Raw genomic sequence first — 13755 nt, 5'->3', positions numbered from 1 at the left:
GAGGGAAATTGGAAGGGGTTGCTGAGGAATTATCAACAGCAACAGGTGAAACTTTCCAAAGCATGGTGGACAGTGTCGACATACAATAAATATATAGAAAATAACATTGTCCCCAGAGGTTTGAGAATTAAAATCCTTCCAACATTTGTAGTTGATGATGAGCCATTCAAAAAGAGATGGGAGGATGTATTACACAAATGCTCCATGCAACTTCTATCCTTAGCCTGTGAATATGAGAACCGCAATGTTAAAGACTTGACGGTCAAGATCAGTGAACTGGAACAGCAAATTTCAGAATTTTCCCAGAATGAACAGTTTTTGTTACGCATGACCAGGGTTAATTCAGAGATTGACAGAGCAGTGCAAGAAACTTTTGATAAAAAGAAACAAAAGTATATGAGGGATATGATGGACTACTCCATAGGTACAATTTACAAATGGAGTCAAAAAACTGTTAACACGAGAGACCTCACAGAGTGATTTTACAGCCTCTGAAAAATCTGCTGATGAGCAGACTAAAGGTGGCCATACATGGGCAAACTTTTATCGTTCTGCGATGAACGACCGTATCGTTAAACGATCGTCGGACGATCGTTTTACCATGAGATATGCCATCCACGGGGAACGATTATATGAACAGATATAATCGTATCGTTTGACAAAAGAAAACAACGATTATACATCAACGTACGATGCGATATAAACTTGTGGCGGAAGCAGGATGTACAGCATACAGGAAGTGATGTAAAACATTAGTCATCGGTGGATGTTCGTTTGCCGAAAGTTCCTTCGTGTACTGACGAACGTTGATCAACAAACGATCTGTGGAATGGCTTCGTTTATGGATTCAAAGCAAAGAGCTGCACTTGCTATAGTTTTATTAACATCAGTACAAAAGAAAAAAAAAAAGAGATCATTGTGGAGCAAATGATGGCTTATGAAGCGTGAGCAGTATTCACACATGGGTCTATTGAAAGAGCTGAGAGAAAGAAACCCTGATGATTTCAAAAACTACCTACGGATGTCAGACAGCAGTTTTAACACTCTTCTACAAGCAGTAGCACCACGGATTTCTAAACAAGACACATGCATGAGGCAAGCTATACCTGCAGAGCAGAGATTAATTGCAACACTACGATATCTTGCAACAGGAAGGTCATTTGAAGATTTAAAATTCTCAGCGGGAATTTCTGCACAGGCTTTGGGGCGTATCATTCCAGAAACCTGCAATGCCATAGTGGAAGCACTGAATGCAGAATATTTAAAGGTAAAATCTCTAATTGTTTAGTTTACAAACTTTCAGATTAAAGCCCTGCCAGGTTCACCTCCCACAGCCATCATTGGACAGACAGAGTATTGTAAAGTTTAACATTTATTGAAATGAAACATAAAATATAAACAGAAGTGTAATAAAAAAGTGCATTCATTTTGCATAAAGTATGCACAGGGTGTACCAATAATACATACAAACTATATAACTGGAATTATAATTTAACAATATATAAACTATATTACAAAAAAGAGCAAAAACATCCAATTGTGCACAGGTTTATAGATGAGAATATTGCGGTTGTTCCTGTTCTGAAATAGAAACATTATTGTTAAATCCATTGTTTGTTGGTATAGGAGATACCATCGATGGCCATGCCGTTTGTTGGTCATATGTTACAACAGAATTTGGTGTGGACATTCTGTGTATGTGCTGAGGAAATTGATGTGGAGGAAACCAGTTTGAGTTATTAGTGCTTTCATATGGATTGTCCATGCATCTAGTTGTGTTATTTAGTTTTTTTCTTAGGCCTCTTTGCAGGGCTTCAGTTATAATTGATTCTGCAAACAGCCTCTGTTCTTCATCCATTCTTCTCAGTTTGGAAGCAGTAGCGAATCCAAATGCATCAAACTCATCTGATGGCTTGTGAAGAAGAGCAGCAGCTTCGTTTATTAATTTCTGTGTTGATTCTTCATAATTTACTTTATTTTTTCTTTTCCTGCCCTTTGGCATTTTTTGTGACATTCTTTCTTCTTGTCCATCTGTGTTTGGAAGGCTGGAAGCACTAGTACTGCTAGTGTGTTGTGATGCCTGTGAAAATAAAAAAAGTGTGAGAAATGTAACATATCAATTACAATGAATATAATTTTTTACCCTTTTTTTGTTGCAGTTCCCCTCAACTGAAGTGGAGTGGAAAGCAGTAGCTAAACAATTTGAAGATTACTGGAATTTTCCAAACTGTCTTGGAGCAATTGATGGAAAGCATGTGAGGATCCAGCCTCCCTCCAGTTCTGGCTCCTATTATTTTAACTACAAGGGGTATTTCAGCATTGTGCTTTTGGCAATAGTTAATGCCAAATATGAATTTTTAATGGTTGATGTGGGGAAAAATGGAAGAGTGTCAGATGGTGGAGCCATGGAACAAACCTTTTTTTATCAGCAGCTCAAAAATGACCAATTACACCTACCATCAAATTCTGATTCAAGAGAAGGGATGAATTATGTTTTTGTTGCAGATGAAGCTTTTGCATTACATAAACATGTTTTAAAGCCTTTCCCACAAAAAAATTTGTCACGTGAAAGAAGAATTTACAATTATCGACTTTCTCGAGCTAGAAGGGTTGTAGAAAATGCTTTTGGCATACTAGCTAATCGATTTCGCATTTTCCATTCCGCCATAAATCTATCCCCAATAAAAATTGATAGTGTTGTTTTGGCCTGCTGTGTGCTACATAACTTTCTACGCCGCACAAGCAGTGCTTCCTACATGCCAGGAAATATGGTGGACAGAGAGGACATCGATCAACAAACTGTTATATCAGCCGAGTGGCGAAGTGAGCCAAATGGACTTTTGGAACTGCAAGCTGCTACATCACGAAATGCTACTATTGAGGCCAAATTAAGCAGAGAGAAATATGTTGATTTCTTCAATGGCACTGGCGCAGTAGATTGGCAATCAGCTATGGTTTAAAAATGCAATCAGCTATGGTTTTATGCTTCAGCAGTTAATGTGTACCTAAATTGTGTCAGCATTCATTTTAAAATAAAGTAAACATAATCTTTAAAATGTATACATTGTGTTTTTTATGAACTTACCTGGGACATATGTTCTGTGTGGTCCCCTTGTTCTTCAAGTACTTGTTCAGCTGTGATGTCATGCGCTTGTACGGCTGTTACATCCTCTGATTGGCTTGCCTGAGTCAGTTCGGATTCAAATGACTTGAAAAGTTGGACCTGGAGTCCCTTGCCACCTCCTGATCCACTGTAAACAGTAGCAGATCATAGTACCATAGTTTCGGAACATACAAGTCATCAGCTGAGGCACCTGATTTTTTGGAAGCTTGCACTTTGTTTAATTCTTTTTTAAAAACAGTCCTTATATTGGAAATTCTCGTCTTCACAAATTGAACATCAGCTTTGGGGCACACTGATTTGCAAAGGTTTGCCAATTCTTCATATGCCTTTTCTCGTTTCATTTTATTCATGTAATCTCCCGATTTCACTTTCCAGAGACAAGGAAGGGCCCGGTACAATTCAATAAATTCTCTCAGGAATTCTGGGTTGGTAAATTTTTCTGCTGGCATGTTGATAATGTAGCTGAAGAAACAATCAAAACAATGATTAATAGTAATAACTACTGGTGTACAGGTAATTGCATTGACTATGTCATAAAAGGCATACTTACAAAATTATGTTAGTAGACAGCAGCAAGAAAATTCGTAGCAAGACGAAGGGATAATTCTACGATCTAGATCAGCTCGTTCGGTCCCGCAAACCGCGGAACAAACAAACGAACGAACGTAGTAACTACTGGTGTACAGGTAACTGCATTGACTATGTCATAAAAGGCATACTTACCAAATTATGTTAGTAGACTGCAGCAAGAAAATTCGTAGAAAGACGAAGGGAAATTCTACGATCTAGATCAGCTCGTTCGGTCCCGCAAACTGCGCAACAACCGAACGAACGAACGTATTTATCGTATATTTCACTGGCTCCTCCTACTTCCGGTTGTGACATCACACAGGTTCCTCTGATGCAGCAGCACAGTGGAGAAGCCATGGAGGAACACAGTAGCACAAGAAAGCCTACCTATGAGGAAGACAGTGGAAGGAGAAAGTTTACTGCTGAGGAAGACAGTGGAAGGAGAAAGGAGGAAGGCAGTGCAAGGAGAAAGTTTACTGCTGAGGAAGACAGTGCAAGGAGAAAGGCTACTGCTATGTCCAAACAGGAGATGGTGTACATGGTGTCCATCCTGGAAAAAAAAGATTATGACTGCAAAGAGGCAGAGTATTCAAGGCCGAATACAAGGAAAAATAATATCTTGGACATAGTCATCCAAGGGCTTCACAAGAAGTTTGGAGTAACCAGATCAAAAGACCAGCTTCGTAAAAGATGGTCAGATTTGAAGTTGAGAGAGCGAGAACAACTTCTAAGCATTAGAAGGATAATTAAAAAAAAGTGAGTATTTTTTGTACTTCACTATATCGAAGTTCTAAGTTTCTAAAACGTGTTATTTACCCTTTTTTTTTTTTACAGAACAAAAGCGTAAAAAGTTGCTTTGGACCAGAAAATGTTCTAGAGGAAGTGCCTCTTCTTCTGTGGGCAAGCCTGATCCACCAGAGTCAGAGGATTGTGAGAAGGATGACAGGGAGGAGAATAATGACTCGGATGACACTGTGACCATTGATCCACTTGAGCAGTCCAAAACCTATGCAACCTCTGATGCAACAGAAAACCCAGTGGAAGAGTTGAGTGACACATCTCCTAGCAGCCCATGCATTCTATTAACCAGTACAGGTAGGTTACACATTATAGTTCTAAGCAGCCACCACTGTTAAAAAAAAAAAGAAAAAAAATATTAAAACAATTTTCCACTTTATTTCACAGAAGAATACATTGCACCACAAAAACTACTGTATCTTTATACAGAGGGACAGCCAGATGTTCAAATTTCAGAAGAGTTTTCCATTGCAGCAGCAACCAAGGACTCTGATCTAAAAAAAGAACAAAATATCTTAGGGGATATTGAAAAATGCAAGCAAATCTTGGCAAACATTAAAAAATCTGTAAATTCATTAGAAACAACACTTGAGAACATATGCAAAAAAGTTTCTTATGCTGATGAATAATTTGCTGTAAAAATCTTGTGCATTTTTTTCCCCAAGTATGTTTATCACATAATGTTTTGCATGTGTTTCAAATGCAACCAATCTTTTATTCTTTTAATAGTGTTGAATGCTATAAAAAATTGCTGCATAGTGTATGAACATAATATGCTATAGCACGTTGCTTGCTGCATGTGCAGCTTAAATAAAAAATTTTTTTTAAAAAAAAGTATTGGTCTTGCTTTTATTTCTATTACATGTTGCATAACATGTTGCATACATATGGCTTTTAATACATATATAGAGATTTTTATGTGGTTTATAATGTTTATAATGTTTTTATGTCTGTGCTGTACAAGTGGCGGCCCCTCTTGTCTAGCCCACCATCTGTCTGGCTGCTGTGACTGCTTTGTGTAGTTGTGTATTGGTTGATATTGTTGTCCAGCACCTGTCTGGTTTTTGTGTATCTGATAAAATCAGTATCTATAAAGAGATTACCTGAGATTAAAGTTGTAAATGCATTTTTAACAATCAGACACAGACTGTCTACCCTGCACTTTCACACTTGTAGCAGTGTTTTCACCTCATCAGACAGTAGGAGTGGTGCCAGCATTGTGTCATTGTCTGTAGGATATAGTCAGTTTCTCCTTCCATGCCCCATGCAGACATATGAATTTATAAATAAACTATCACATATGAGGTTATAGGATGATATTTCTGTAGTGAGCACCAATTTATTTTCTTTACATAGCTTCATATGATTAATGAAGCTTAAGCAAAGAATGTTCTGGTCCTTCTGTATATTTTCGTTGGCTTGTGCTACAATCGTGACATGCGCAAAGAACGATCGTTCTACGACAAATGTCTGTATTTCACACTCACTGGCCGATTTTATTCCTGAACGACTAAAATTTTTCAACTGATCCGATCAATTTTGCGAACGATAATGTTGAGACGATCGTTCGTCCGACGATCGTTCGTACACCATCAACTACCCGATAACTACCCGATATTATCGGAACGTTCTGAGATTGGTCGTTTGGAAGTAAAAAATCTGCCCGTGTATGGCCACCTTAACCCCTCTAATAGTAATAGGATCGACTAACCTTTTTTAGGATTGGGCAACAGAAGAGAATCAGGAGAGGGGGGAAGAGAGCTAAGAAACCGAGACAAATGGGCTTATCCGAGACAGAACCATTGGGAGAGGGGACAGAACAGGAGGTACAGGGCCCAGAGACACTAAATGTCATTAATTTGAGTGACCATGTTCTCACGATTACCAAAAATCAGATCCTGTGTAAGGGCCCATCATTTTCCCCGAGTTTTGATATTAGCTCCTTCTCTTTGTATAAAGACCTTTTTCTCTTCTGTCGAAAACTCCTATTGAAAAAGTATTTCAATAAAGATGAGAATGTACATAATAGAACTGCACTCAACCCATTATCCTCCAACTTGGATCCCATGAATCCACATGATTTGACTAATCCATCCTCTCACTTGGTCAGGGAAATGAATTATTTAATCTGGCAGTCCTTGATTTGGAAGACTTCATCTCTGAACAAACTGAGCCAGTACAGACCATGAAACCCAAAAGCCGATTTATGCCACCGAAAAATATCTGTCCAGCGGTTAATATTTTTGGGGAACTGGTCATGAGAGACTTCATGAATCTGCCTAAGTCTGGTCAGGACAATCTGACACCAGCTGAACGTTCAGCCATACAACAAATTAGGGACTGGGACGATGTTATTATTAAACCCTCGGATAAAGGAGGGAATATTGTCATCTGGCCAAGAGTCATGTATTTGACAGAGGCTCTGAAACAATTAAATGATAACCAATGTTATCACAAATTACACTGTGACCCAACCACTACATTCAGAGTTTTGTATAATAATCTTATCACTGACAGCTATCAGACGGGTCTGATTAGCAAAAGTGAACACAAAGCTCTGTTTAATGTATTTTCTATCACTCCCACGTTCTACATGTTGCTGAAAGTGCACAAAAACATTTCTAAACCACCTGGTCGCCCCATTGTATCGGGTAATGGGAACCTGAGTGAGAAGGCTAGCCAATACATAGATTCAAAAATGAGGAGATTTGTTTTGAACCTTCCCTCTTATATCCAAGACACGGGAGATTTACTACACAAACTCCAATATGTTAAGGCAGACCCAGGCACTCTCTTGGTTAGCTGTGACGTGGAATCTTTATATTCCTCCATCTCGCACAAAAATGGCTTATGTGCAGCAAGGTTTTTCATGGAAACCGAAAGTGACTGGGACAGTAAATATATTGACTACATGGCCGATCTAATTGAATTCTGCCTCAGTCACAATTTTTTTGTCTTTCACGAGAAATTCTATCTACAGGTTCGAGGGGTTGCGATGGGGGCTGCATTTGCACCTACCTATGCTAATTTGTTCATGGGCTGGTGGGAGGCTTTTTGGGTTTTTGGCGACACAATGTCCCGGTTCACACCCTTCATATCATCCTGGTACCGCTATATTGATGACCTGGTAGTTCTATGGACGGGTGACCAGGAGCTACTTAAAGAATTTCTGCTGGCACTAAACGACAACAAGCTCAATGTCAGATTAACACATACAATCAGCAATCGCAGTATTGACTTTCTGGACATCACCCTCACATTAAATGATGATGGTTCTGTCTCTACCGATTTATTTCGGAAAACTACGGCCACCAATTCCATTTTACACTTTGAGAGCCACCATTCAGTATCCACCAAAAAGGGCATTCCAATAGGTGAATTCATCAGGTTGAGACGTAACTGCTCAGATACGACCACTTTTAAGAAACGGTCCAGTGAACTCACCACACGTTTGACTGCAAGGGGTTACTCCCTGACGTTGATTCGGAAAGCCTATTCAAGGGCCCTTAGGACCCCGAGGGACAGTTTATTTAATAAACCAAAGAAATGTGTAAACCAAGAGTCACAGACAGTACGTTTTATTAGTACTTATTGCAAACAATGGTCATACATTGATTCCATACTTAAGAAGCATTGGCACATTCTTTTGATGGATCCAGTTCTATCAAGTGCACTTGGACCCTGACCACTGACATGCTGTCGCAGAGCACCTAACCTTCGGGATCGATTGGTTAAGAGCCATTTTGGCAAACAATATAATAGAACTATGCGAACTGGCACATTACCGTGTGGGAAATGTAGAGCTTGCCGATACATGCATAATAAATCTGCGGTTTTTGATAGATTTGGCAAACGACACAATATCACACAATGTTTTACATGTAACACTGACTGTGTGGTGAATATGTTGACCTGTCCTTGCGGGAAAATATATATTGGCAAAACAAATCGTGCCCTAAAGAAAAGGATACTGGAACATGTGTCAAGCATTGACAATGCACTGGAATGGATAAAATTGGAAAAGAAATTACCTCCAGTGAGCAGACATTTTCTGGAATATCACAATTATAATAGCAAAGGCCTCCTAGTAACTGGGTTATCTAAAATGTCTCTGGGTATTAGAGGAGGAGACCTGGAATCATCCCTCTTGGCTAAAGAGAGCGAATGGATTTTTAATATGCATGCCATGGGCCCCGATGGCATGAATGAAAGTATTACTATGAATATTTTCATTTGAAATATTTATGACCCATCCATGATCTCTAATATGTAGCCTAGGATGGCTGTTTGATTTTGACAGTAATGTATCTTGAGTCAGCTTTGATACTTTGTGAAATCTCTCATAATCACCCATTCATTAAATATCCATTTCCCTACCATCTGATACTAGTTATCTTGCCCAAGGAAGTATGATAAAGCAATTACAATGTTGCAGACTTATCTCCCTCTAACACTGTGAACGCATTTAGATACGTGATATTTGAATTAGCATATACTGTAAGCTTCAAGTATGGGGACACAGAATTAGCAATATTCGCTCCTCCCCACAAGACTTTAGAAGTGTGCGCATTGGTTCAGGAGGATTAGACTCCTGCGCATTGGCCGATTTGAATAGTAACGGCTTTTCCGTACCTATATATAGATGCACTCCTCTTCGCGCCGCAGATTGCCTTTGACAAAGCTCGCCGAGCGAGCGAAACGCGCGTCAGGCGCCTCTCAATAATTTTAGCTCGATCAGGCAGGTAGTGCATCAGCTGCAACCAAAGTTCTGTGCGTCGTAACTTGCCGTACCACGGACCCGCCAGGATTACTGGGGGTGCACCAAGGGTGGGTAGTTTAATGGCACCTTAGTGGTTGCACTTTGGGAACGCCGATCAATTAACCCTTCCAGACAGACTTTTGTTCTCTATATTTTCTGTCACACAAAAGGGGTTTTCGGCTACTGTTTGGGACTGATAGCAACATTGCCCACAGTCCATTTTGGTTGGAGGAATTATTTTGGCACTTACTAGTGTATTAACCCTTTGGGGAATTGAGCACCACTACTGTTGCCTTTTGCCACTAGAACTTCCGGTAGCTTATCCCATGAATGATATGATTCACATGTCCTTATTTGGTTGAATACGATCTATCTTCTAAGCATTGGGATTATACTACTGAATGTAGCTAACGATGCGCTCCTCCTTTTCGTAATTTTAATCGTTCGTGATTTTTCACCTTTGGTCTATTTTAATTAAAACAAAGGTTAAGTTTTACCTCCTGTCATGGGACTCACTGATTTATAAATGGGGTGGTGCAACTTGTGGGTCATTCTTTTTTCTCCTTTGAACATTTACTATTAACCCTTGACCCTGCACACCATTTTTGTGCTTTCCTATTTGGTGGAAGGTGCTGCATACTCCATTTTTTGTACACTACCATATCCAAGGACACCAGCGGAAGCAAGATTTAACCATGCGCATATAAAGACACGCGGAATAATTGAGCGGACTTTGGAGTATTGAAATCAACTTTCAGATGTCTGTCAAAATCTGGTGGATGCCTCCAATATTCTCCGGAAACTGTGTCGCTAATTATTCAAGAAGTTTTGAACAATGTTGCCTTGGGTCGTGGTGTTTTTCTCGAAACGGATGATGAGCTTCCACCGGAAATTCCTGGTTACCCTGCTGTTTCCAGAGATTCCAGTGAGGAAGGGAAACGTGTGCGATCACATCTCATTTTCACTAAGTTATTTTGGGCATTGAATGGAACATATTTATGTTTGGAATTAATGGTAGGTCCATGTTGGCAAAATTTGAAAAATACCTTGAAATACAAATAGGAAAATGCCTGATCTTAAAGATAATTAATAAAAAAGTAGCAATAATAATTGAAGCCTTAAAGATCAGTCAGTGACCCCTTTTTGTAAAGCTGGAAAGAGTCATATGATAAAGGCAACCTCCAGCGACGGATTTTGTGGGCCGCCCCTAGGCCGCGCAGTCCGACCAGGCGGTCGCACGGTCCTAGCGCCCGCCTACACATTCCCAGCGTGCCGGCGAAAAAACGCCAGCACGGCTGGTGTAATTGAATGGGGACGCACACGTTCCCCATAATGCGGCTGGGCAGCATGCCGCCCCTATGCCCGGGCCTATGCGGCCTTGCCGCAAATCCGGGCCAGGCAACCTCACCAACTTGCTCAGAAATGAAACATGCAATCCTATATGAAATTTCCATAGAATTACACATTCAATTACTTTAGAGTTTAAACACCTATTACAGGGTAAATACTTGTATATTTGCTTAATTCATGCTAATTTATGTATTTTTCTGTTTTCTTTTAGGAATGTGATTTCCAGTATGTTTTTAAACTATGGTTGAAAGCTGATTGTAAAAAGTTCAAGTTTAAAATTTCTACTTTACCTTGAAGTACAGATGTTTGAAGGTCAGTATCCATCAGAAATACATTAAGGGGCCGATTCACCAAGGGTCGAATATTGAGGGTTAATCGACTGGGAATTAAAATCCGACTTCGAATATCGAAGAATTTAGCGCAGATAGTACGATCAAAGGATTATTCCTTCGATCGAATGCTAAAATCCTTCGAATCGATTCGAATGATTTTAATCCAACGATCGAAGGAATATCCTTCGATCAAAAAAACTTAGGAAAGCCTATGGGGACCTTCCCCATAGGCTAACATTGAGTTCGGTAGCTTTTAGATGGCGAACTAGGGGGTCGAAGTTTTTTTTAAAGAGACAGTACTTCGATTATCGAATGGTCGAATAGTCGAACGATTTTTAGTTCGAATCCTTTGATTCGAAGTCGAAGTAGCCTAAAAAACACTTCGAAATTTGAAGTTTTTTTACTTCGAATCCTTCAGTCGAAGTTAGTGAATTGGCCCCTAAATATATATGAAGTACATTTTTTGTGAATGAGCTAAACTCCCCTGCATAAAAGTGTAATATAGCAGAAATGCATGCATAAATAGTGAATCCCACAACATATATATGATAATCCTTTTATTGCGTCATAACAGGGAGTGTATAAAAATAAACTTTAAAAGTAGTCTCCAGTGCACTCAATTTTAAAGGCATATATGAAAATTATAAAAAACAAACAAAACTTTGCTAATTATAAGCTTAGCAAAAAATAAAAAGAGGAAACACAATGGGGCTCATTTATCAACACTGGGCAAATTTGCCCTTGGGCAATTACCTATAGCAACCAATCAGTGATCAGCTTTTTAAAGCCAGCTGCAAGTAGAACAATGAATGCAGCAATTTGATTGGTTGCCATTGGTTACTGCCCATGGGCAAATTTGCCCAGTGTTGATAAATGACCCCTAATGTAAGTCAAAGGCTTTAAGCCTTTCTGTCTTCTATGTCCTGCTTGATGTTGTCAAGGCAAGTTTTTATGTCGGCAATGTCCTTCTTGATTTCCGCCAGCACTGGTGATATAAAAGTTCTATACAGGTTTGTGTGCCTGCTTCTTGTACAGATGGGCCCTCTCCTGGATCCGCACTGGCTCTCTCCTCTTCCTCTTCCTCAACAACATCCGGTGCTGGCTCAGTTTCAACCGGGGCAAGTTCTGGGATAAAATAATTCAAAATAATGTTTTTGGTTTATTATTTAAACAACCTACTGTACATTTCTAACTGTACATTTTTTTACATGGGGGTCAGTGACCCCCACTTGAAAGCTGGAAATTGTCATAAGAATATGAAGGCTATCTTAAAAGTATATTAGACCATTCAAATGCAGCATTTGAATTACCGAAATAAATACAACATAAATAATGAAGACCAACTGAAAAATTGTGTAGAATTATCCATTTCATAACATAACAAAAAATAATTTAAAGGTGAACCAGCCCTTTAAGATTGGCGACAGACAATACTGGTGATGTGGCCCATACAAACAAATCAGCTACTGCTATACAGTCATAACAATATCTACCTTCTTGGACCTCTTGGATCATATCATGGTTACGCCTTTTTTATGTCAGACCACAGGCGTTGTAGTTGCTGGACCTCCATATCCAAGCCAAACATTCTGTGCATTTTACACACTAGTTTGTACATGATTCGCCTTTTTACTTCATGCGCCCCCACAGTGCCTAATGGCGGAGTGTCATAATCACATGTTACAAGATATTTTGCAACGTACTTTTCTTCTTCAGTTGACAGGGAACTAACTCCAGCCATGTCTCCAATTTGCTATCCAAGTAAAGATGTCCGCACGTGCGACATCATTGCGACAATATTTTTTGTTGCGGAAATAGTCTCCATAGTAGCGTTGCGTATAATAGTTATTAGAATAGATTGCATTTAAATGATCACTGGTTTCAACAGGCCTTCCCCTTCCAGGAGTTCGCGTCGAAAAAAACGGGTGCCGGCGTCAAAAACGGGTGCTGGTGTAAAAAAAACGGGCGCCGGCGTCACAAAAGAGACGCCGGCGCTGTTTCGCGAATTTTTCGGCGAAGTGAAACGGCGCAAATTCGCCCATTACTACTCCTTTGTGGTGGGATTGCAGGGGGGCTTTCAGGAACACATGGAGCTGATGGACCTGCTGTCTCTTCATCTGTGGTTTCTTATAAATTAGAAATAGTAAAGAAAAATTAATTTAAGGTATTTTAGAAAAATCTATTACATACATACAACCACACACACATTAGTTGTAAACATACTAAAGACATATAAACTTACTTACACAAACACTCACACTCTCCAACATAAACATCCACAGATAGAAAGAAGATTTGCCAGGTTGGCCTATCAAAAGACAAGTATGTACCTATATGATTCCCTGCCAAGTCCATTATATCTTCAAGCTCCACTGTCTCCAGCGTTATATATTCTAATAAAAAAAAACATATTTAGGAAATTGAGTTTATGGCATTTTAAAGTGGATGAACACACATGAATGTTGAATACTTACCGTCACCATTACTCTTCTATTTCAGGTGCACAGATGGCTTCCTCCATTGACTTCTCATCAACTTCACTGGCCGGGTGATCATCTACAATGGTCGGCTGTTGTGCAATCTGTTGTTGACCAACTATGCAAAGAGCAATAAATACATTTTTTATACTATTCACACTGTTTCTGTATAAAGCAAACTGTTATCTAAGTGCTGCAAGTTTGAGTGGGGTGTTGGGGTGTAGATAAAATCACATGTGTGTAGGACAAAGCAGACAAGCTAACATCAGTAACCATTACATGCGCACGGGTTTGTGTGTCTGTTGGGGGGGATTATGACAACAGATAGGGAAATAATATATTTCA

At 39.5% G+C, this 13755-nt stretch overlaps 1 protein-coding gene and 2 long non-coding RNA genes across 3 annotated transcripts; 2 read left to right on the top strand and 1 right to left on the bottom strand.

Moving 5' to 3' along the window:
* The first annotated feature begins 543 nt into the window (after positions 1 to 543).
* On the top strand, positions 544 to 3199 carry LOC108710787 (putative nuclease HARBI1). The gene is made up of 2 exons (XM_018251943.2): positions 544 to 1267; positions 2160 to 3199. Exons 1-2 carry the CDS (start codon positions 938 to 940, stop codon positions 2958 to 2960), a joined length of 1131 nt encoding a protein of 376 aa, XP_018107432.2. The 5' UTR covers positions 544 to 937; the 3' UTR covers positions 2961 to 3199.
* Positions 3200 to 3382: 183 nt separating this feature from the next.
* LOC121393877 lies at positions 3383 to 3981 on the bottom strand. The gene is made up of 2 exons (XR_005961425.1): positions 3848 to 3981; positions 3383 to 3586 (listed from the first exon to the last, which is right to left on the bottom strand). It is a non-coding gene; the product is annotated as an uncharacterized LOC121393877 (long non-coding RNA).
* Positions 3982 to 4001: 20 nt separating this feature from the next.
* LOC121393876 lies at positions 4002 to 4987 on the top strand. The gene is made up of 3 exons (XR_005961424.1): positions 4002 to 4450; positions 4529 to 4789; positions 4880 to 4987. It is a non-coding gene; the product is annotated as an uncharacterized LOC121393876 (long non-coding RNA).
* The last annotated feature ends 8768 nt before the right edge of the window (positions 4988 to 13755 follow it).

This window comes from Xenopus laevis, chromosome 5L, assembly GCF_017654675.1.
Source record: "Xenopus laevis strain J_2021 chromosome 5L, Xenopus_laevis_v10.1, whole genome shotgun sequence".
NCBI lineage: Eukaryota > Metazoa > Chordata > Amphibia > Anura > Pipidae > Xenopus > Xenopus laevis.
The sequence above is the reverse complement of the archived record's forward strand: the minus strand, read 5'-3'. Positions and strand labels throughout refer to the sequence as shown.

Bases quoted from the DNA above. Each gene is read 5' to 3' on its own strand.
- LOC108710787 (XM_018251943.2), top strand. From the start codon at position 938: ATGAAGCGTGAGCAGTATTCACACATGGGTCTATTGAAAGAGCTGAGA. The intron at 1,268-2,159 runs GTAAAATCTCTA...TTTTTGTTGCAG, and splicing joins TGAATGCAGAATATTTAAAG to TTCCCCTCAACTGAAGTGGA.